Source organism: Polypterus senegalus, chromosome 1 (genome assembly GCF_016835505.1).
Source record: "Polypterus senegalus isolate Bchr_013 chromosome 1, ASM1683550v1, whole genome shotgun sequence".
NCBI lineage: Eukaryota > Metazoa > Chordata > Cladistia > Polypteriformes > Polypteridae > Polypterus > Polypterus senegalus.
The window spans coordinates 87,738,174-87,762,194 of record NC_053154.1 but is presented as its reverse complement, the minus strand read 5'-3'; the positions used below and the strand labels follow the sequence as shown (position 1 = coordinate 87,762,194).

Sequence of the window (24,021 nt, the reverse complement as noted above, 5' to 3'; positions counted from 1 at the left end):
TTGTGTGTTCTCTCTGTCAATTTATATTTCCTTTGGGCGCTCTTTAGATTTTTTTCTCCATCATCAAAAAGTCTATTGGTTCACTGGCGACTTTTGCCCCGCTGTAACTCAGCGTGGTGGGTCCCCTGCTAAACGGGCGCTCCATTCAGGCTTGGATATTTGCCTTGCGTTTGATTCTCCTGACACACCACCTGCCCGAGACCATAACATGGAATTTATCTGGTATAGAAAATAACTGGATACAAACTATTTAAACATTGCTCTAAAGTTATTTAGCTAATAAGCACATGAGATGCACCCCCTCTTAGTCAGCACAAAAAGACCCTATAAAACGATGACTCTCTCTTTTTAAAATTTAAGCTACATGGGAAGCGTCTGCACCTGCGGCTAAGCAGCTTTCGGTATTTCGGCTTCTCACACAAGCACTGGAGCGGAGGGCCGCGTCTCGCAGTGCCTCGCCAAAGCAGGGGGTGTTCGAGCTATTGAATAGCGGAGGAGGCGCAAGTTACGTGGCAGAGCCGAGCTCTCCTCGGAGGGTGTGTCTTTCGTCACAGAAACGACCCCGTCCAGCAACAAGCGGAACCTAAGAGATTCTCAACATCTGTCCACATCCACACTGCCTGGTGCGGCGGAGAAAGAAAGGTACGTACTCGGGAGTTGGTCATTGGCAAAAGTTCTGTCGATGCGTCTGTGCGCTTTTTGAATTGCGGCAAGAAGTTTACTTTTGCTGCGACAAATTAAAAAGACATTTGTGATGTTGTTATTGACTGATAGAGTACAACTATGTTAAAACTTCGTGAGAGGCGGAACATTGTGATAAGGTCAGTATCATTTATTTTCAAGCAATAACGGCCATTTTTTAAGCAGTAGAGAGCTTGTTAGCGATTTGTGGGAGCAAGTCATGAATAAACTTGAGACAAACGGGAAGTGCGATGACTTACAAGACAATTTCATATCCGTCGAAAAGATAGTCTGTGGCTTTGAAGAGCAGGCAGGAAGCAGAGGCCGCTCTGTTTCCCTCACAAAACTCACAAGATCGGGTGATGGCAGGAGAGCAGGAGGAGGAGGAGGAGAAGGAGAGTGAGGAGATCGATTTAAGAAGTATTAAAAAGGACCTAAATTGAACTAATTTAGATATGCACAACAGATTTGGATAATTGTAGCTGTACCCTTAAAAAAAGTTTTAGATACTTGAGCATTCAATTCACAAAGTTGCCAGTCCACAAGTGGGTATTACATGGTGTTTATGTGTGCATGTCACAGATTCAGTAGCGTTGATAAATAAGGGTGTGTGATAAGCAGCGATAAAGTACTTTCTCTTCATCTCCCTGTAAATGCAAATTACTTATTGGCGCATCATTATTGGCTTTAAATGATGTAATCCCTTTATAATTGTAACAAAGGCTTTGTAAAATCGTGCGCTTCCCTTTATCGATCGCTTATGATAGTTCCATAATATGTCGATTACTTTATTAAAAACAGAAGACACATTTTATGCTGCAGCACCCTTAGTATTTTTTAAAAGTCACTAGCAGTGCTTGAAGTTTGTGCGCAGTGCCGACACTCCTTCCAGTTTCCAGTTACTTCTTTTATTTCCAACACAGAGTACAGACATCGTTTGAGAAATCTTAACGGTGGACCCCCAACACTCACACACACACAAATACACCGATCGACTGTCAGTGTATCGTAACGGCATATCGATGTTATTACTGGCAAGTTATTTTAGCGAACCGTGGCATCTGGCACCAGTTGAAGCTTAGAACACCAACTATTGAAGCAGAAACTGTATCGCCAAGAATAGGGTGCTGCCAGTAATCTGGTTCCCTTCCAAGCACTGGGCGTCAGATTATGTTGTACTCATTTTACATTTTTCATAGTATACAGGTGTGTGGTTTCTTATGTTGCCCATACTATTAAAAGGAGTGGCACCTGTCCTTCATAACTGAGCCGCAAGTGTTCTTGTCCGCTGGATAAAGGCGTTTCCAATCATGAAGTACATTGCAAGTTTTATAAACCTTTGTACACAGTAATTCTTTAACAGCATTATAAATTACATATACAGTAATTATTATCAAGCAGAATAGCTTTTAATAATGCAAGGTTTCCTAGAGAAGTCAATGTTCAAGTCTTCACAAACAGCACACAAATAAACAAATACACCTCTATCGTTTTGTGGAATACTTTTGTATGTAAATGGTTATTGCTAGATGTCACATTTCGCTAAAAATATTCTTCCCATTTTTCTATCCGTTCTCTTCAGTAAGCCTATCCTTTGGCTTTTGCAAAAGCATCTCATGGTTTTCCAAATCAGGTTCCCATTACACACTTTGTCATTGTGCCATCTTCGATAAAAGGCTCCCTACAAGGATATGCAATTCCTGCACTTTCTGGAAATATTTTGTTACAGCTCAAGTTTAAATCCAACCCTAAAACAACGTCATAACCTTGTTTTGCTGGTTTCAGCACTATTGCTCCGTTCATAGTGGTGTTTATGCATTTAATGGGATGTTTTCCAATTAAATGTTATTCAGCTGTGAATGGTAGACTGTGTTTTCGGTTTTCTGCTTACTTTTTTATTTTCCAGTAGCTCAGAGAAGTTGGTGTGTTTACAGAACTGAGCAGATAAGTCCCAGCCCCCCTCCCCAGACCCTGCTTTGGTTTAGGCGGGTTTGAAAATGTTATATTATGTTACCAGATTGTGTTACTTTCCTCACAGAAGATGACTTTTTCCCATCGACAAAGCACAAAAGGTTTGTTTTTAGAAAGCAACAATCTTATCATTTTCCTGCTATAATGGGGAAGTTGCTGATTTTGATTAGGTGGATTAGGCCAACTAACACCATACACTGAATGAACTTTGTCCCCACTCTCTCAACAAAACCATAATTATAACTACCAGTGCTTGTTTTAAAGACTAACCAATGTCCTTGCACCTGCTTTTTGTAAATTTGTCTACTTTCAGATGACAAGTGAAATGTGTAAAACAAGCAGTACTCTCTTTTTTGTACATTAGAAGGTCTTGGGCAGGGGGGCTCACTCCAGGGAGCCTCAGACACAAGGCAGGAACCACCCCAGGCGGAGACACCAGTCCACTGCAGGACACACTCACATACTGTACACACTTATATCCATCCATCCTCTTCCGCTTATCCGAGGTCGGGTCGCGGGGTACACACTTATATCTGTCAGGTAATCTAACATGCCTTCTATAGCACTGGATAGGATAAAAGATGTTTGCTCAGTCTTCACTTATGATTCATTGTGCGACCCTCAGTAATTTAGGCACTCTATCTTCAAACCAGTTGTAAAAAATACACAGGTAAATATTTACTGTTTTCAGATGTTGTAAGTTGTCATGGCTAATGGCGTCTACCAGATATACTGTACAGTAATAATAATGTTTAAGTCAATTGTAGTAGTCTGAGGAAATTTCACACAGGTAGGAATCGTACCTATAACTGAACACAGGTCCTTTGGACTGTAAGGCAGCAATAATAAACCCCATGCCATAATTTACTTACAGCGTTATTGAATATGGTTCTTTAGTAAGACACAGTGGGCTTTGGTTGCTGTTATATGTATTTTAACAGTTCTGTTTAACTATTTGGCAGTGCTTTGAGCTTTCAGACTCATTAATTATAAGAAATGTATGAATTTTCCCAATTTTCCCCATCATCTAAGTGGGTGCAGTTTTATCTTAATGAGCCTTATTGTTTGGCCCATTTGGGTTATTAAGGATGCAGAAAGGGATTGATATCTGCCAGAGTGTGGTTCATTCTTATGTCCTGTGCTTTATACAGTAAGTCCTTCAGACTAGATAATTTGTGAAAGGTGTTCTCTTTATGGCTTTTAAGAGAAAAATCATAAGTCATACAAGAAAAAAATATAAGAACGGTTCTTACTGTCTTTGACAAAGTGTCTTTTCTTCATTCGAAATGTAAGAAGAGTTTCAGAGTTGCAAAATAATTGAAAGGACTGTGGGCATTCACCACTATTGAAGATCACAGAAGAGTTGTGTATTTGTTTCATTTTATATACCATTATAAAAGGTTTAGGTAGTGTACTTGAAAGAGAAACACAAGCAACAAGTATAGTTAATGTGTTTGAGATGCACCTGTAAGAAGAATGCACATGAAACCACGAGCTTTTATGTAATGCATTTTTAAAACAGGTTCTTCTGCTTTGTCTTCTCACGTACAAAAAGAACATAAGAAGCAAGTCAGTGTTTGGCTTTTGTTTGACTATTGTGGATTATAAAGGAAACCCTTAAATAAATCTCAGTAGTATTCCTAGTGAAACTGCTTGCATCATACTAGGCGGTCCAGCTGTAAGTGTAGTTGCAGGGCATGATGGCCTTTGTGATTTGGGGAGAACTGATTGGTGTTCTGCAACTTCGTGGTGCCTTTTTCTTTTTAGTACTGTGATAACAAAAAAGAGAAGAAAGGCCTTGAGGCTGATTACATAATTATCTTGGATCTAATGTGGGTGGTTAATGACAGATAAAAATCAAACAGACATGACTTTATTTTTTCACTAATACTTGTATGAGAGCAATCAGTGGATATAAATGCATGCTAGTTATTAAGTATACCTACTGCAGCAAATTAATGTTTCATCAGAAATCCAGAAGCTAACCATTTGGCAGCCTTGAATTAGCATCTGAGATTTGTTCCTGATGGCTTCCAAAAGTAAGGACCTTATTGCAAGGGATACAAATATTCTCAGTCACTTAAACTACAAGGGGTCTGATCTCTGTGTCACTTTAGCATTCACACATATACATATAATTTTAAAAAGAGGGATGGCATGGCAGCACAGTGGCTAACGTCTGTGCATCACAGCTCCACAGACTTGTAGTTTAATCTCAGTGGATAAGCTTAACATAGCATGTTCTTCTCCAGGTACTCTGATTTTTCTCTCAGATTCCAAACACAAAGCAGGTTAGTTAAGTGACAACTATAAATTGTCCTGGTGTGGGTATGTGCATTAATGTCCCATCCCCATTAGCACAATTTCTGGACTCAGCATTGGGTTCAGTTTTAGACTATATCAAAATCGACATACTGTACAGTATAGTGTTAATTACAGAAAACTCCAAAATGTACCAGACCACCGAGTGAAGAGTAAATACGTTTCTTTGTTTCAGTATTTAAGAAATACAGTATTTATGTATTAAATAGTGTTTAAGTATTTAAGAAAAGTATTACTATTGTGGCAAATGCACCCCCAGACACAGACAGACCGACACCAGGATGTACAAAACACACTCCTTTATTTATTTTCTTCACTGCGCCACAATGCTTTCTCTCACCAACTCTTTCCATTCTTCTTCTCTCACCAACTCTTTCCTTTCTTCTTCTTTTCTTTCTCTTTTCTCTCTCGACCTCCTTCCTCCTCCTCACAAGCTTCGTCTCCTTCCTCCCAACTCTGGCTCAATGTCTGGAAGGAGGCGGCCCCTTATATCATGACCCGGATGAGCCCCAGGTGCTCCCCTTGACGTCACTTCCTGGTGTGGCGGAAGACTCAGGAAAGCACCTGGAAGCACTCCGGGTCTTCTTGGAATTATCTCCGGCAGCACCTCCTGGTGTGGCGGAAGTGCTGCCATCCAGGATTCCCTCACTGTCCGGGCGCCCCCTGGCGGTGGCCACGTCCTGTCCCGAGTGTCCCAGGTTACTCCTTGTGGCCCCAAATAGGCCGGGCGGCTGCCCTCTCGTGGCCGAGGAGTAACAGTGTCCACGTCGGGGACTATCCAGGCGTGCCCGCCGGGTTGTGGCCCCTGGCATCCTTGACACTATATTATTTAAGTATTTATGAAGGAAACACCTTTTTCGGTATATCCACATGTTCAGCTAGACTGCAGACAGATACATTGCCAGCCTGAGGCAGGTGGGTTTTTGCCAGGTTCAGTTCAAAAAGCAGGAGAGAACTGTGGTGCTCCTGGGGTTGCAGAGAGTTTAGCCTGGTGTAAGAGAGGAAAAAGTAATGCAAGGATGAGACTTTCTCTCCTTATGGAAGCCTGTTTCATCTATAAATCCAGACAAACATTGCAGTGGGATTAGAAAATCTTTGGACCCCACCCAATTTTGTGTAATCTTGCATGTTGAAGCAGGTTGCTTGTTTATCTCTTGATTTTGACAACTATATGGTATAATTCCTTTTTTCTTAGGGCGGTCACACCCCTCAGAAACTATCATAAACACTTCATTAAAGAATATAATTTTGTCTTTGCATGACAGATAAATACATTTAGACACTATTGCAACAAGCAATATACATTTGTATATTTGAAGGGAGTAATGATGAAATGTTAGGAGATGTATGGTGGGTATACATCTTACTATCTTATCTGAATTTTAGAAGTAATGGCAGGAGAGAAATGTTTCAGTAATTTTGAACAGTGAGTTCATCTGCTTATTGATTGATAGTTAAGCATGAAAATAATTTGTTAACTAAATATACATTTTTTTGAGCTGGGATGGAATTCAATAAATTCATGTTACATTTAACACGGAGGCCATTGGGAAGCCCAGATAGTTAGTGATCTAGTTTTAAATCTATACAAGATCTCAACCATAACCAAGCAGGTCTGTTCATAGGTAGAACCACCAAAAAGCAAATCTGAGAACTGTGCTGAAAGGGCAGGCATTTTTGGGTTAGACAACTTGTAGCTTATAATACAGGCCTAGTAAGATGTGTGCGGTTAAGCGTCTTATTGAAGTAACTAACAAAAACACTCTTATTAGGTGATGATAGACGAAGGTATTTTTTTCATTTAAATGAATGATTTAACTGTGTTCAATTAGCAAACTGTTTTTTTTTTTTATTTAATTTTTTATTTAAACAGTGTATTGCATCACTACCAAAATTGCAATATGCAGATGTAGAAGATACTTTTTGCATTTAAAACAACATTTCACTCTGAAAGATAGCCCTAAAATAACAAATGAATAAAAGACTACAATTTGTAACTGCTGATTAAGATGAATCATAAAAAAAGTACCATCAGATATTTTAAAAATCTAAGGCATGTGGATGAACAAGGTCATCGCTGCCTCTGTCAGAATGAGGTCAGGCTAAACCTTCATAGGTGGAGTTAATTGTTTAACCCAGCCTAGTACAAACATTTTAGAGCTAAAAAAGAATGTTGTTTTGCATTAAAACTATAAATGGAGACTATGAAATTAAGTACTGTATTAGCATAAGGAACATTTTATGTAAGATAGAGAGTGAGGTTGGGAGCATATGCAAGGAATAGTTGAAAACAGAAAATGTGCCTGAAGGCAGAACATAAAACATTTTTTACATTCATAATTTTTATAATGGTTATAATAATAATGGTTTATTTACAGTTTTGATGACAAACATGTCTGTTTTCCCCTTTGTCAAAGTGAAAAGTCTGGTTTAAACGAGGCTAAGCAAAAGTAGCTATTGATAAACAAGGTTTTTATGAAGTTTACTGAATTGGCTGAATTAATACAGTAAGTACAATTTAAATCACACAATTACAGAAAAATAAAGCTTTTATCAAGTAAATTTAAAGTGGGATATGAATGGAAATTAATGATGAATATATCAACATTCATTTCAGTATAGGTTCAGAGAGAAAATAAGATAGAGGTGAATTGTACTGAATAGTTTCAATCAATCACATCTAATGTTTACTATTTTTAAAAAAGAAAAAAGAAAAGATGATTAACAGTCTGTCATAAATAGCACATGCTGTTCTGATTTGCTCAGATGATATCAGAATATTTATATCTTAAAAAGGGAGCTTAACATCAGTGTGATTTAATGTTCTCATGTGAACTCTGACCTGCAGTTCTAGCTTGAATTTGTGGGTGGGACCCAAACTTGTGACAAATGGAAAGTATGGGTGGAGTTAAGAATTTAAACCCACCCATATTTAGCCACTCCTCATTCCAATGGCTGGAGCAAGAGTACTTCTTTCGATGTGGATGGTGAGACTGATGACGAAAACATGGACGGCATCAGTGGAGCAAAGCGTCAGAGTGTCTGCGCTTTAAGTGAGTTCACAGATAACTCATATTTGACAATTTATTAACTGCCTTTTTAAAGCAATGCTAGAAAAATGCCTCTTAAGTTTTCAGGTTCTCCTTTATCGTTTGTTTTGAAGCCTAAGTGAGATCAAATTCTTGAAGTTAGTTTGGATGTTAGATAATGTTGTAGTGAAAAGCACATTCATTTAAAAAGGCAAAATGTTATTATGTGCAGTTGTGTGAATACTCACCATGATAGTCACCTCAAAGCGGTGCTGTTCTACACAGTTCTCACATCTTTTGTGGTCTATGACTATAGTGCAGTGCCTGTAAGTGATGGTGGCCAACCCAGCCTTCATTAAAGATTACAAATGAAGTAGATCAGATTGTAAATACAGCCACAATTACCTAATCAAGCCCTATCTATTACTTATACACAGAACAGAAAGATTCCAGCAAAACAATATCCAGCGTCAATGTTACTTCTTTATGTAATTCTATAATGTTACTTAAGGGGCAGCTTCTTTTTTCCCGAAAGGAAGCTGTGTTAAAAACACTGTAACTGTAACTAAGTGAAGAAACTGTTCAATCATCATTAAAAAAAAGTTTATTCAGAAAAGTTGATTTTCATGACTTCGGTCCCTCCAGATAGCATTGGTGTAATCAAGGGGATGCTTTGTGTTATAGTGTTAATTACGCGTATATTCTTTATAGCAATGCTTATTTTTAAAATTAACATTTAAATTGGTATGGCATGTTTGCATTTTACCACTGAAAGGTGTTCTGATTCATTGTTGGCCAGTAGTTTATATTTCACATGAATCAAGCAAGATGGTTAATTGTCTACTGTACTTGCACCGGCCTTGGTACAATTATTCATCTCTGAGGTGCAGGCTTCTTGTATTTCAAATCTCAGTGTGTGGCTTCTCCGATACAGTATTACTGTAGAACAGCAAGAATTTGGACCAGTCTACAGAGAAAGCAGAAACCTACAAGACAAGACACAATCTGGATTATTTAAAATATCGAATCAACAAAAGAATGTTAATACTTCCATTACTTCAAATTTTTTAAACAGAACATGCCCTTGAATATGCTAGAAATACCATAATATGGCACACATACATAAAGCACAACTATTTCTTACCTTTGTGTAAAGCACATTCCCAGCTACTCTCAGCTACTTTTTATACAGTTAACACACCAAATATATACCCAAATATTTATATATTGCAGAGGTATCATTTCCATGAGAGATATACAGTATCAATTTGGTATGGTTTTCAAATATTTTTTTGTCCCTCACAAAATAATTTACTCAGAGAATGTGAGACAATGATCTCATGGAAAATCATGCTTTCATTTATACATGATATCAAATGGGGACCTTCTTTCAACTACTGGCTTTAAAGCATGGCAGCAGTAAGAAACAAATTACACTCATATACACACATTATGATTCTGAGTTTCTCACCACATACAGATATCCAGTTGTTTCTCAACAACACAACGTTTTTATGTCACTTTTTTGTCACACTTTAAATTGGGCTTATTTTAAACCTACGTATATATATATATATGTATATATATATATATATATATATGTATATATATATATGTTTGGTATCATTCTTTTCAGAATTTATCGAACTTTAATGTGATGTTGTTAGATTTTCAAATTCTTATTACATTTTTAAATTCTAAACTAAAAAATATCAAGAACTCACGTTCCATGAGACAAGACTTTGTTCCATACTTGGGGCCGGAAATAAAAGACAAAGAGTAGGACAGCTGATGTACAGGCTTTTAAATGTTTGAGGCATCGCATGAGATGCAGATCACACGGAACGGCAACAGCAGGAAGCCAGCAGCTGATCGAGCAAAGATGAGGTAAAAAAAAAACTGTATTTGTTTCCAATTGTATCACCGTTTAAGAGGGGGTTTCAGAGGAGCGACCACGTCTCCTTGGGGTACGTTCAGCCCCCCTCTTCACAACGCGAGCGGCAGAGACATGAAGTGGCAGGCGCATAGCGCAGGCTGGGGGGGTTGGGGAACGAAGCAAACAGGGGGCGATCAGTAGTAGTAGTTAATATATAAAAAGAGCAGTTTCACTGTCAGTTTTCTTTGTATAGTTTTACTGCTTTTTTTACTAAAGAACTTCAGATGCTTGCAGCTACAAAGATCAACAGTCTTTTTTTACCTAATGACAATGTAAAAGGAAGAATAACCTGACATACCTCAGGCATTTTAAGTGTAAGTGAAACTGATGGAATTTAATTTGCAGTGTAGAGATATAATAATTGGCCTTGCTTTACTTAAAATGTATAGTGGGTGTGCACAATAGCAAATTGTAGATCAAAAGTAAAGAAATGGAGACTTGAGAGATTCCAGGCAGAGATTGATTTGGTTTATCAATGGTTGACTTAATAGCAATTTCATAACATCTAAGAAGACATTTCCACAATTGATTTAATGTGCTGGTAGATACCTTGTGGGCACATTTTTTAATGGTATATGGTTCTCTGTTTTGTGTATGTTTATCTGTATTGTGTACATGTGCATTAAGAAAAAAATGATATATAGTATGCATACATTTACTATGCCAACCACATGACATTTAAGAGACAATCCATAAAACTGCTCAGTGAGGATTTGTTTATGATACGTTCCAATACATTACAATTTAATCAGTGAATAATCGCAGCCCATTCATATAACTGGAAGGTAACTCTAATGGGAAAAAAAGGTTTAGAAAACAGATATATGATTTTATCCAGTAATATCTAATTTACAAGGTATAGAGTAATTTTACATGTTCATAGTAAAGCCACTTCATACTGTATATCAGAGGGAGAGAAAACTTAGTGTTAATGTTTTTGGCCAATACCTTCTTCTAAGGTGACTTGCAACATTTAAAAGGGAATCCACCTTAATGAAAGGACAAGTGTTTGTGTACCCATCTGGTTGCTATGTCTCTGTCATTTCAATAAACAATACATCACAAACATTAACACTGATTTTAGAAATCCCATACCAAATGGGGTGTAACAGTGACAGGAGGTCTATGTCGATTATTTAGATTTCAATCTGTCTTATATGGAACAGCACAGGTAGTTGGTTAGTTATTTGTTTTTTGTTACCCCAGTTGGAGTACAAGCAGATAATGTGACTTACTTATTGTTACATGAGGTCACTGGTGGAATTTGGGTATAAAGCCTTAATCACTATGCCATACTGCCTGCCTATGTCACATTGATATTATCCACCACTGCAAGCAGACATGACACAATCAATACTTGTGTTATTTTGTTGTTATTATATAAGAGTAAGTGTGAGCCATACCTTACCATGTGAGAGATTTCCATGGCAAGTTTGATCTTGCATGGAGGTACTGTATATGAAAGCAAGTCTTATTATGCATTCAACCTGTGCATAATGCAGTTGGAAGCAAGCAATTCTTTAAACCTCCCAGCAAAGTCTCATTTGTTTGCGACTGCTTTAATTAAGACCTCAGTTTAAGCACATGGTGTCTATCATTTTTGAGGTAAAGAATGTATCATGGTTGTTTTTTTTTTCTTTTTCTTTTTCAGATTACAATATACACCACAATGTATGTTTTAGCTCATCGTTATATTTTTTCATATTCAAATTCAATATATTTTAATTACAGTTCCCCTAATATTTGCATCATGAATAAAATGTCAAGCAGTTAGCACCTGTTGTGGTCAAAATATAAAGCAATTACTTTTTAACTTTAATTGCACCTTAGATACCAAAATTAAATAATTCAAAAATAGCAATCTGGTGTTTATCCTTTTAACATCTTTTGATTATACAATGTCTTTGTGTAAATTTATATTCCCTCATATTAATTTTATGTGTTCTTCTCTTTGCAGGATCATTTTCAGAAAGCTTTGTCTGACAAGAATTTTGTCAACATGTCTGCTCTTCAGCAACTGGTGGCAGAGAAAAAGGAGGTAGTGGAGACAGTAATGGATATATTTGAACAGGGTGCTGAAATTGTTGCTAGTGTGGTAGGAGAGATTTTTCCTATCTTCCAGATAGCTGCACCCATTGTGAAACTTGCTTTAGATAATGTAGAAAGCAAAGAGGCAGAATTCATGAAGGAACAGTTCCAGAAAGTCCGGGATAAGCTTGACGTTATTTCTGAAGAGATCACCAGCATCAACAATGAAATAAAGAAGAGCACCATGGATAGTGAATACTTTTCTATTGAGGAAAATCTGATTAACCAGTTTAGAAAATTCATGGACTTCTTAAACGCTAAGCCAAAGTTTAGAGAGACCAAGAAAAAGTTGTTTTTGGATCACTTTAACAAGTCTGGTGGTGAAAAGAACCTGAACATCCTGTATGATGCAGTGACTGGGAACAGAGCCTTCGGTGAACCCATTCTAGAGATTGCTCTGAATTATGAAGAGAAAAATCGTCGTGTCATGGAGGATTTCTGTGACCGCCTGAAAAAGCTGTTCTGCATTGGACTGATTGTCTTGATGGGTCATGCTGCTTTGGAGAATGAAGATGAAGAAGAATTAGCAAAGCAATGGTCAGAAAAGATCAAAGATGTTGAGATCAGAATGAAAATAGTTATTGATGACTGTATTGGAAGCTTTGCAGAACAAGCAAAAATTGACATACAGAGGCTGTTGAGAGATAATAATGCTACAAATAATAAGCAGATGGCAGACCTTTTACTGGAGTTTCTAAAGAAGAAATATAACTGGGTAATGTGGTCTGTACGTGTATTCAATGAGCCAACCGGGATCTTTAGTAAGTTATGTTGGAAGGAATATCACTGCCTGACAGGTAAAAGTCGGTTTGACGTACTCAAAGTTAATGATACTGTCAATATTTCAGTTTCTTACAGTTCATCTCCAGAGCCCCTCAACAAAACTCAGATAAATCAGTTAATGGAAAACCAGAAGAAAAATGATGTGAAAGCTATATCTGAAGAGATTTTCTATAACATTCCTGCTTGTGTAGTGCATACAATCCAAAACAATAAAGAAGTAGCTGTAGCGTGTAGTTTCCCTGAGGAATTACATTTTTGGCAACAATATAAGAACGTTGTTCTTTGTGTTCATCCATCATAGTTTCTTTGAATAAAGCCTGAATGCTATAGTACAGGATGGCCCATATTTATGTACAAAGTATATGATGTTTTACAGGCTGTAGCATTTAAATTACCTGAGAGAATTACGTGCAGTTGCTTACCGGTACTGTTTATCCTTTATTGTCTGCACGACTGCACATTGATGATCTGTGGTGGCAGCAAGATGGGGCACTAACACACTACGCCATACCAATGTGACAGTGGTTCAACGAAACATTCCTGCAACGCTGGATCCGCCGATGTGGGCCTGTGGAATGGCCAGCTTGGTCTCCTGATTTGACCAAGCCAGACTTTTTCCTGTGGGATTACCTAAAAGACAAAGTGTATCAACATTGCATCCACAATGTGGCTGAGTTACATGCAGCTATCACAAAAGAATTTCAGAAGATACCAATACAGAACGTGACATGACAATGTTGCTGTTCGTCTTCAGGCGTGTATCGATCTGGATGGCACATTGGTGGACCACACCATGGAGAACCAAGGATGTAAAAACATTTAAGGTTCTTAATGTCCATATGTTCCATTATGTTACTTGGTAATAACATTGGTAGTTTCCTGACAATAACACCTTTTCAATCATATACATAAATATGGGCCACCCTGTATATAACAATATATTATAAAAACACTGCATTTAAAAACAATCTCTGCAGTAGAACTATGATAAAAGAAAAATGTCGGAATTGAAGAAGATACTGCAATATATGTTTAATTCTCTATGTATAAGATGTACATGAAAATCACATAAAAAGTAAATATCAAAAAATGCAGCGGTGAAAATATTACTCACAAAAAGAACTGACTTTGATTAGCTTAATTACCTAAAAAAATAATAATCTAACTTCTTATTTTATATTAAGAAGTATTTGTTAAGACAGGGTTGAGTAGTCCTGGTCCAGGAAATCCTAAGTGACTTCAGGGTATTGTTCAAACTAATTTCTTAATTTAAAGTCAAAGTACTATTACTTGAACTCCTCATTTAATCAGACTTCTATGCTGTCTCAGAAATTTATCATAAAATGACTTTCACTGCTGTGAAAATCCACAAAGACGCTTTCCACTGCCACTTCTTTGATTCATTTTAATTTACCTTTTTAATTCTTAGTTTCGTTTTATTATCGAGAATGTGATCTACCATGAGTATCAAATTACAAGATAGACAGCAGCTAACCAGCCACATTGGTGCCCTTTTTACCTTAGTGTCTTCGTTATTGGCTACGATATTTATGACAAAAATAAGAAAAGTTAAGGCATGTGGCAATTCTGTTTCCCTTCGGTCTATTTTGTCAATTTGCCTAGAAAAGTAAAAATGTGGAATGAATTTCTGGCACAGGAGTCATAACAGGTACAAGGAGTATAGCATCAAATTAAAGGGCTTATTCCAAAATAATTAGTATATAATTAAGATTTTAGTTGGAGCAGAAATATTTCAAGACCTGGACTGGCCACCCCTGTTTAAAGTAAGGGCCATTTCATACAACCTAAATGAGCACAATCAGCGTATTGAACCACTGACATGCATCACATACAAATGACGCTGTGGTGACATTGTAGCTTCTGATTTGTCACACAGAACACTTGCACACTGGACCAGTGACAAAGTGAAAGCACTTATGAAAGTTTGGCTTGATGTTTGGTTAGCATTGCATTAGGCAGGCAGTGTGGTGTGGTGGTAACGGCTTTGGACTTCAAACCATGAAGTTATGAGTTCAAATTCCGCTACTGACACTGTGTGACCATGAGCAGGTCACTTGACCTACCTGAGAAAAACCAAAAGAAGTGGAACCAGTTATACCTTGAATATTGTAAGTCACTGAGGATGAAGGCATCAGCCAACTAAGTAAATGTGTTCATGCCTGGCATATCATACATATGGTGAGGCACACAGATATCTGTTGCTTAATCCTTGATATAACCAAGAACAGACCATTAGTCAGGTTCTGATGATTCCTGATGGTAGTGGAAAAGTAGAAGGCTCCTTAAGCCAAAGAGATGACTCAAATTTAAGCTGATGTCCCTATTTTAGCTCATTCACTCTCCTTGGCAGATTGAATGTTGTAAAGAAGTTACATTTTTCCACTTCTAGAAGTTTGGCCCAATGTGAAATAAGAAATGTAATAAATAACCTAAGTCAGGGTGGTTTGAATGATAGTTTGTACTCCTTCTTCTCATTCCATATCATTGATATATTTTATCTAGCTTCTACTGTACATTAACATGACTTGTGCTATAGGAGATTAGGATGAAATATTGCCGTTTCTTCATGTACATTTTCTTCAGTTTTCATTGTTTTCAGCTACAACAGAATAAGCTTTAATGTTTATCAGCTTGCTGTCAATTTTGGACAAAATTATTGCACTGTATTTTTATCTACTGTTTATGCACCTCTGTTGCCTCTTTTATTTACTGTAAATGAAGTTAAAGAACAAATAAGAGCAGTAATGTTTGTGACTTGCTTCTAATATAATTGTATCTTTTAGAAAAAATAGCTATACATGAAATGTTTATAATAAATGATAATGATTTCTATATTTGCTTGTGTTTAAGTCCTTATTATATAAAACAGAACTTTGAGAAGTAAGCCAGCTTGCCCCCTAATCATGCCCCCTTGTCAGTGTTTCTCATGTTTCTTTCAGTTTCAGCACTGACAATCATGAGATGATACAGCAGTTTACAGTTTTTGTGACTGAACCTTGAAAACACATCATTTTCATGAAAAAGTAAAATTTTCCAAATCCTGTACTAAAGTGTATCAAGAAAACATGTAAACCCTACTGAGTGTAATCGTAAACACTCAGTCTTCATAACCTACATGTTTCAGGCAATGCATGACGGGTTGTAAAAGTAAAATCTTTTATGTGGATATATACTTCAGGAATATCTAGTTCTTTATTCAGATTCCATTTAAAATTATGCCATTTATTTCCTTTAAGGTTCAAGGTTTTGAATCGGATGTGTTTACACAAGAAAACATGAAATTTGCCTTACCAGCTGCATCTAATACTGGACAGAAATAAGCATACGTTGAGACAAACAAGTTAAAAAAAACATCCATTATCCAACCCGCTATATCCTAACTACAGGGTCACTGGGGTCTGCTGGAGCCAACACAGGGCACAAGGCAGGAAACAAACCCCAGGCAGGGCGCCAGCCCACTGCATGGCAAGTTAAAACATCTAAAAAGTTATAAAATATTTATAGTGTTGCTAACTACTTCTAAATTTGTATTTTACCTAAAACAATGCATATGAAAAATTGTATTTCCTGGATTTTTATTACCTCTGAAATTCTTTAATAAAAAGTCACATGACTCCAGAAAGGAATTTCTGGAACGGTTGGTGTAGGCCTTTAAAGCGTCGATCCTCCCTTATTTACTGAAATTAAGTTCTGCATGTAATGGGTGTCTGTCATAAGCTGGGATGAGTTTCTTCAATGTTGTTCTCTGCTAGCCACTTACCAAATCAACTGCATCAGTTTAAAATGTCCTTTGTAGGGTTTGTTTGACAGACTTAAATTCTGCCAAAGACTTTTGTACACTAATTACAAATGGCAAGGCTTGTCAGAGCTTGATGATATTTCTGTCTCTCTCATTTGTCTTGGCAGCAGACCATATACTGTAGGTTAGAACAGGTTCTGGCTTTTTTTTTCTAATGAATCTAAAATTTCTCATGAGAACATTGACTCTTCTGTCCTTCTCGCTCATTTTGTCAGTAAATAGCTAACCTGTCACTATAAGCCATGCTGACATATTTAGAAATGTCCATTTCAGCTCCTGAACCTCTAGTATATTTCATGTTTTTGATGACTTTTATGTGGACAAATGCTTCCGGGTTGCTGTTCCAAATGCAGTTTTACTTAATTTTTACTTTTATAGCTTATTCCTATGCTTGCTTTCCTTGGAGTAGATTGTTTCAAATAATGTTACAATATTTATTTCATACTTTTTTGTTGGAGGTTGAGTAGATTTCATTTTTGTTGTTGTGGACTTTTTCTACAACCCCAAATCAGAAAAAGTTGGGACGATATGAAAATACAAATAAAAAAAATCCAGTGATCCTGAAATTTACTTTGGCTTATATTTCATTGGTGACATTATGAACCCAAGGTATTTTATATTTTGTGTGGGCAACTTCATTTAGTTTAACCTACATCCATTCCTGTATTTCAGGCCTGCAACACATTCCAAAAAAAATGTTGGGACGGGGGGCAATGATGAGGTAAAATAATTAAATAATGAAGTGGTTTCAAATAGGGGATGTCAACAGGTTATTGTAAATCAGGATTTGGTACAAAAACAGCATCTAAAAAAGGCATTGACTTCTCTGAACTTGGTGGCATCCGGGATTGAACATCTCACAATAGAAATGTCTATTTTGGTCAGAGGAATCAGTATTCCTGATCTTTTTTGGAAGAAATGGACACTGTGAGCTCCAGACCAAAGACAAAAAGGGACCATCCAGACTGTTACCACCAACAAGTCCAAAAGCCAGGGTCTGTCATGATATGGGGATGTGTCAGTGCACCCTTGGCAAAGGTAATTTATACTTCTGTGATGGCAGCATTAATGCAGAAGAGTACATTGAGATTTTAGAGCAACATATACTACCTTCAAGATGACATCCTTTCCTGGGACGTCTGTGCAATTTTCAACAAGACAATGCAAGCCATATTCTGTGCACAATACAAGGGTACAGCTGTGGAAGAAAAGGGTATCGGTATTGGACTGGCCAGCCGGTAGTCGTGATCTGTCCCCAGTAGAGAATGTGTGGAGAATTTTGAAACAAAAATGTGACAACAACAAGCCTGTACTGTTGCACACCTTAAGATGTATTTGCAGGAAGAGTGGGACAAAATAACACTTGAAATGCTTCATCGCTTGGCATCCTCAGCAACAAAACATCTTTTTAGTGTTGTAAGAAGGAATGGTGACATTACAAAATGGTGAATGCTTTACTGTCCCAACTTGTTTTGGGATGTGTTGCAAGCCTGAAATGCAGAGATGGATGTATATTAACAAATGAAATGAAGTTGACCGGCAAAACATGAATTATCCTGGGTTCATACTGTCTGCAATGAAATAAAAGTCAAAGTAAATTTTTATTCTTTGCATTTTTCATACCATCCCAACTTTTTCTGATTTGGGGTTGTAAATGCTTTCAGTGATCTGTTTCTTTCAATGTGTTAACACTGAACTTTGCACAAAACCGTAGTTGATGTGTCATCACAGCTATGCCAGGCTTGTCCTCAGGTGAGGCTGCTGGGTGAGGACCATGAGCCAAGTGATGTCGAGTTACAGGTTTTCGTACATAAAGTGCATGGGGAAAAGGTGCGCTTTGGCTTGAGATGAAGCAGACAACCTCAGAGAATGCTTTTCTTTTCTTTATTGGCATTTAGTATGTACAGTGGTGTGAAAAACTATTTGCCCCCTTCCTGATTTTTTATTCTTTTGCATGTTTGTCACACAAAATGTTTCTGATCATCAAACACATTTAACCATTAGTCAAATATAACACAAGTAAACACAAAATGCAGTTGTTAAATGATGGTTTTTATTATTTAGGGAGAAAAAATCCAAACCTACATGGCCCTGTGTGAAAAGTAATTGCCCCTTGTTAAAAATAACCTAACTGTGGTGTATCACACCTGAGTTCAATTTCCGTAGCCACCCCCAGGCCTGATTACTGCCACACCTGTTTCAATCAAGAAATCACTTAAATAGGAGCTGCCTGACACAGAGAAGTAGACCAAAAGCACCTCAAAAGCTAGACATCATGCCAAGATCCAAAGAAATTCAGGAACAAATGAGAACAGAAGTAATTGAGATCTATCAGTCTGGTAAAGGTTATAAAGCCATTTCTAAAGCTTTGGGACTCCAGCGAACCACAGTGAGAGCCATTATCCACAAATGGCAAAAACATGCAACAGTGGTGAACCTTCCCAGGACCAAAATTACCCCAAGAGCGCAGAGACGACTCATCCGAGAGGTCACAAAAGACCCCAGGACAACGTCTAAAGAACTGCAGGCCTCACTTGCCTCAATTAAGGTCAGTGTTCACGACTCCACCATAAGAAAGAGACTGGGCAAAACGGCCTGCATGGCAGATTTCCAAGACGCAAACCACTGTTAAGCAAAAAGAACATTAGGGCTCGTCTCAATTTTGCTAAGAAACATCTCAATGATTGCCAAGACTTTTGGGAAAATACCTTGTGGACTGATGAGACAAAAGTTGAACTTTTGGAAGGCAAATGTCCCGTTACATCTGGCGTAAAAGGAACACAGCATTTCAGAAAAAGAACATCATACCAACAGTAAAATATGGTGGTGGTAGTGTGATGGTCTGGGGTTGTTTTGCTGCTTCAGGACCTGGAAGGCTTGCTGTGATAGATGGAACCATGAATTCTACTGTCTACCAAAAAATCCTGAAGGAGAATGTCCGGCCATCTGTTCATCAACTCAAGCTGAAGCGATCTTGGGTGCTGCAACAGGACAATGACCCAAAACACACCAGCAAATCCACCTCTGAATGGCTGAAGAAAAACAAAATGAAGACTTTGGAGTGGCCTAGTCAAAGTTCTGACCTGAATCCAATTGAGATGCTATGGCATGACCTTAAAAAGGCGGTTCATGCTAGAAAACCCTCAAATAAAGCTGAATTACAACAATTCTGCAAAGATGAGTGAGCCACAATTTCTCCAGAGCGCTGTAAAAGACTCATTGCAAGTTATCGCAAACGCTTGATTGCAGTTATTGCTGCTAAGGGTGGCCCAACCAGTTATTAGGTTCAGGGGGCAATTACTTTTTGACATAGAGCCATGTAGGTTTGGATTTTTTTTCTCCCTAAATAATAAAAACCATCATTTAAAAACTGCATTTTGTGTTTACTTGTGTTATATTTGACTAATGGTTAAATGTGTTTGATGATCAGAAACATTTTCTGTGACAAACATGCAAAAGAATAAGAAATCAGGAAGGGGGCAAATAGTTTTTCACACCACTGTAGACTTTTACTTAGAATTTTGTCCTTGAAGTTTCCATGATGCCACTCATGGGTACGTAATTGTGGTCAAAACCTTGACTTTCCATCTGTGATTTTCTGTGCTGAATTTGATCCTTAATGCTGCAGTGCTAGAGAAGCAGGTAGTCATCAGCAAATGAAACTCTGTTTTACTATAATATTAAGCCACTAATTCACAAAAAATGCTCTTTCTATTATAAAGTCACATGAAGTGAGAGTTTTTCCTAGTAGGATCATGGAATCAGTGGGATAATACACTCACAAACCCTCACTCATTCAGAGTGGGCCATCTTACTAACCAGTTGACTTAATACATATATCATTTGGCATTCTGGGGAAACTGTTATGCCAAGAAAAAGTTAAGCAGACACATAGAGAATGTGGAATATTACAAAAGTGAATTAACATTCTGGAAACTTTGAGGAAGTAGAAGCCATGCAAAGTGTCATTCAGCAAGTATAGAAGGGGTTCTAAGATAATCTCCCTATTCTCAAATAAGACAGCGTGCATTGTATGGGTAGTTTTTAAAAACAGCATGATTACAGGATTACTATGTGAAAAAATAAGGGCGCCTAATGTAGAATATGTATATGATGCCCATAAGCATTTTGTTCCATAAAGTCAAACCCTACAAGTTATCAGAGGAGAGCATGGAAAAAACAATCTCTCTGCCAATGGTGATCTACAATGGAATGAGATTATAAAGAATAAAAGAAATAATGATCAGACAGTGAGAAGAACAAAAGAGTCTTGAAAATGTAGGTGATGAATAAGCTTGCCTGCGTGGAACTTTAGGACTGCTTCAGGTTTTTGGTTGTGTAAGCTACATACAAAATGAAAATGGAAAAAAGAGTTTTCAGTAAAAGGAAACTGCGCATTGTCAGTGTTTTGTCATGACTGAAACATGGGGGTGGAGATCTTCATTCTAATATATTGTTTTACAGAAACATGAACTGCCCTGAGGCTTCTGTTCTGTACTTAGTATATTGAAAAGCTGTCTTTTAAATTTGTCTGCAGTCTATTATAGTCAGATTTGAGTTGGCATTTGTTAACAACATTGAATTCCGCATAAACCAAAATGTTGGACCAAGAAGGTTTTCGAAGTATACACATCAAGGATGATAACCCAATTTACTAATTATTTACATGTTATTCTAATTATGTAACATATATCCAAAAATGTATTTTCAGATTCTGTATATTAAAATAAAGTATAGGAGGTGTGGCCAAGCGTGAGGAAGGCTTTTGTCCAAAAAAATGTTGGGATACCACATGGGACACCCCGTTTAATTCAAAAACAAAAACACATGAAACAAATGCACATCGACATTGAACAAAAGAAATGCAGGCTATGGCCTTCTCAGAGGTATAACTACTGCTTTGTTGAGCGGGTCTGGCTTGAAGGAGCCCCGTCTTCCAGTCAGCTCAAAACTGGTGCCTGGGGGGTGCCTGGTTTTATAGGACTCAACCTGAAAGGGACATGGTCAGTTGCCCTCTCTGGCTATCATCTCAGAGTTGTGGAGGAAGAAGGAGATGATATTGTTAGTGACAGAGCTGCGTCTCATCCTGGAGTGTTATTACATACCTCTGTTGAGCCCAGAAGTTGATCCTCCAAAACCAATAACAACGATGAAGCTGCCTCACAGTTGGAGAGTCGTGCTGTGTTCACATCCTTGCTCAAATGCTGTCACGATCTGTGTGGATTTAACATGGCTTCCCTGTCACTGTGTGTTTTTTTTCTTTGCAGTCTCTCCTTCTTCTCCCACATTTCAAAGACATGTAGGTTTACTTAACGGGAGTCAATTAACTGGTCATGTATGAGCAATTCTGACCTGTAATGGTTCAGTGCCTAATCCAAGGTTGGTTTCTGTATTGTGATCAAGACCCTAAACAATATTAGTAAGTCTGATAATGGTTCCAGTGCTCAGACGCCTAGAAAGAGTTTGAATGGCTATGCTCTCTGTATTACTTGGGTGATTGTAAGATAAGGCCACTTATTTATTCTTCTGTTACAATCTAAATATATACTGGACCCATTTTATATTTTTTGTTTTTCTAAAGTCTGCTTTCAATGTTTTCTTGCATATATTGGGAGGGCTGGATAATACTACGTTTAACAGTCATGAAACTCAATGTGCTAACGTAAGCTTGGGGATATTGAAGCTTTATTATAACCAGAGTGAAATGGTAATCGGGTAAAGTAGTCCATCATTATCTATTGATTGGCAAAAGTAACACTACAATTTGTCTGTTAAGCAAAATAAATTTTATAAGGTTACTACTCACACATACTGCTCAGTCAATCTCTCCATCCCATAGTAACAATGTAAGCTTTAGAATAGCGACTGAACAAATGAGATTGCTGGTGCAAGAGAAATGAGATCCATTGGTCACCCTTTCTGACAGGGTGAGGGTCTTACAGTAGAGCTGCTCCTTCTCAAAAATGGGGAGGAATCAGATAAGATGATCTGGGTTCCTGGCTGACTGGGAGGAGACTCAGAAGCAGATAAAAGAGATGCTGGCCGAGGAATGGCCACCAATCAAGTGAGGAATGTTGCTTGGGACAGGGCTGTCTGGTCTGACCTGCTCAGCTTGTTACTATTGTGAAAGTGAGTGAGTAAGTGAATAGAAATGGCCTTTTTATTTCATATTAAAAAAAATTGAGCCATTAACAAAATCACTGAGCAGTTTTGTCATAAAGCAAATATGTAATATGAATATGCAGGTGGATGAACCAAATAAATGGCTATTATTCTGCTTATGCTAAAAAGGAGATGCACAACGATTGAGAGTAGTGACTATAACACTAGAAATTTTTATAAAGAAAGTCTTATATGAATGTAGGCATTTTATGACTTTATCTGGGTGGCACGGTGGCGCACTTGCAGTGCTGCTGCCTCGCAGTAAGGAGACCTGGGTTAACTTCCCAGGTACTCCCTGCATAGAGTTTGCATGTTCTCCCCATGTCTGTGTGGGTTTCCTCTGGGTACTCCGGTTTCCTCCCACAGTCCAAAGACATGCATTGGCGATTCTAAATTGTGCTGGGTGTGTGTGTGTGTGCCCTGCGGTGGGCTGGCACCCTGCCCAGGGTTTGTTCCTGCCTTGTGCCCTGTGTTGACTGGGATTGGCTTCAGTGTGACCCTGTGTTAAGCTATAACGGGGTGGATAATCGATGGTTAGATGAATGACTTTATCTCCAAAAAGCTGGATTTTACAATACATAGCCCAGAACTTTTATGATGCCCAACCCATAAATCAGTTTTCTTTTGTGCCCCAATCTGTCAGATATTATTCTACCAAGTTTAGATTTTGTATCCCATATCATTGCAAAATTATACTGTTTGGCACAAGGTGTCCCCCTTTTTGAAAATATTTAATGTCCTATTTTGGAAACATTTTGCAGTTCCAGTTATTATCTTACATATTCAAAAGAATATATACACAAATACATATGTTTATATTTATATAACTAGTGGGCTTTGCCCTCTATTTGCTTTGCTCGCCAACCCCTGTTTTTGTTTTTCCGGATACACAATTTTAAGATTTTTTATTCTTGGAATTGTTGTTATTTCATTAGTTTCACTTTTATTTCAGAACTTCTGTAAAAACAATTATTTGGAATTTTTCGAGTCCCAATATGCTGAATCTTTTAAATGAGGTCTGTGAGACTTGAGTTTAATGACTTTGTACTATAATTCGGGATAGCTTTGTCTGTTTGGAATTCCAGTACAGACAAAACGATCTACATCATCCGCAGTTGTTAATTTTCTTTGCAAAGTAACCAATAAATGCATGTGAGGTAAACTCCGTTTTTGAAATTCTCTTGACTTAATCTTTAAAGACTTACAACATTTACATACTTCTGACATAT

General features: G+C 37.6%; 1 protein-coding gene across 2 annotated transcripts; it reads left to right on the top strand.

The window, feature by feature from the left end:
* Nucleotides 1-442: 442 nt before the first annotated feature.
* On the top strand, nt 443-15,665 carry LOC120528810 (protein rapunzel-like). 2 transcript variants are annotated; one of them, XM_039752926.1, is made up of 2 exons: nt 443-642; nt 11,897-15,665. In XM_039752926.1, exon 2 carries the CDS (start codon nt 11,939-11,941, stop codon nt 13,109-13,111), a length of 1,173 nt encoding a protein of 390 aa, XP_039608860.1. In that variant the 5' UTR covers nt 443-642; nt 11,897-11,938; the 3' UTR covers nt 13,112-15,665. The 2 variants fall into 2 exon arrangements, with proteins under 2 accessions (XP_039608860.1, XP_039608861.1); XM_039752927.1 differs by lacking the exon at nt 443-642 and adding an exon at nt 678-821.
* Nucleotides 15,666-24,021: the final 8,356 nt, after the last annotated feature.

Excerpts from the sequence above, each read along its gene's own strand:
- LOC120528810 (XM_039752926.1), top strand. The coding sequence starts at position 11,939 with ATGTCTGCTCTTCAGCAACTGGTGGCAGAGAAAAAGGAGGTAGTGGAG.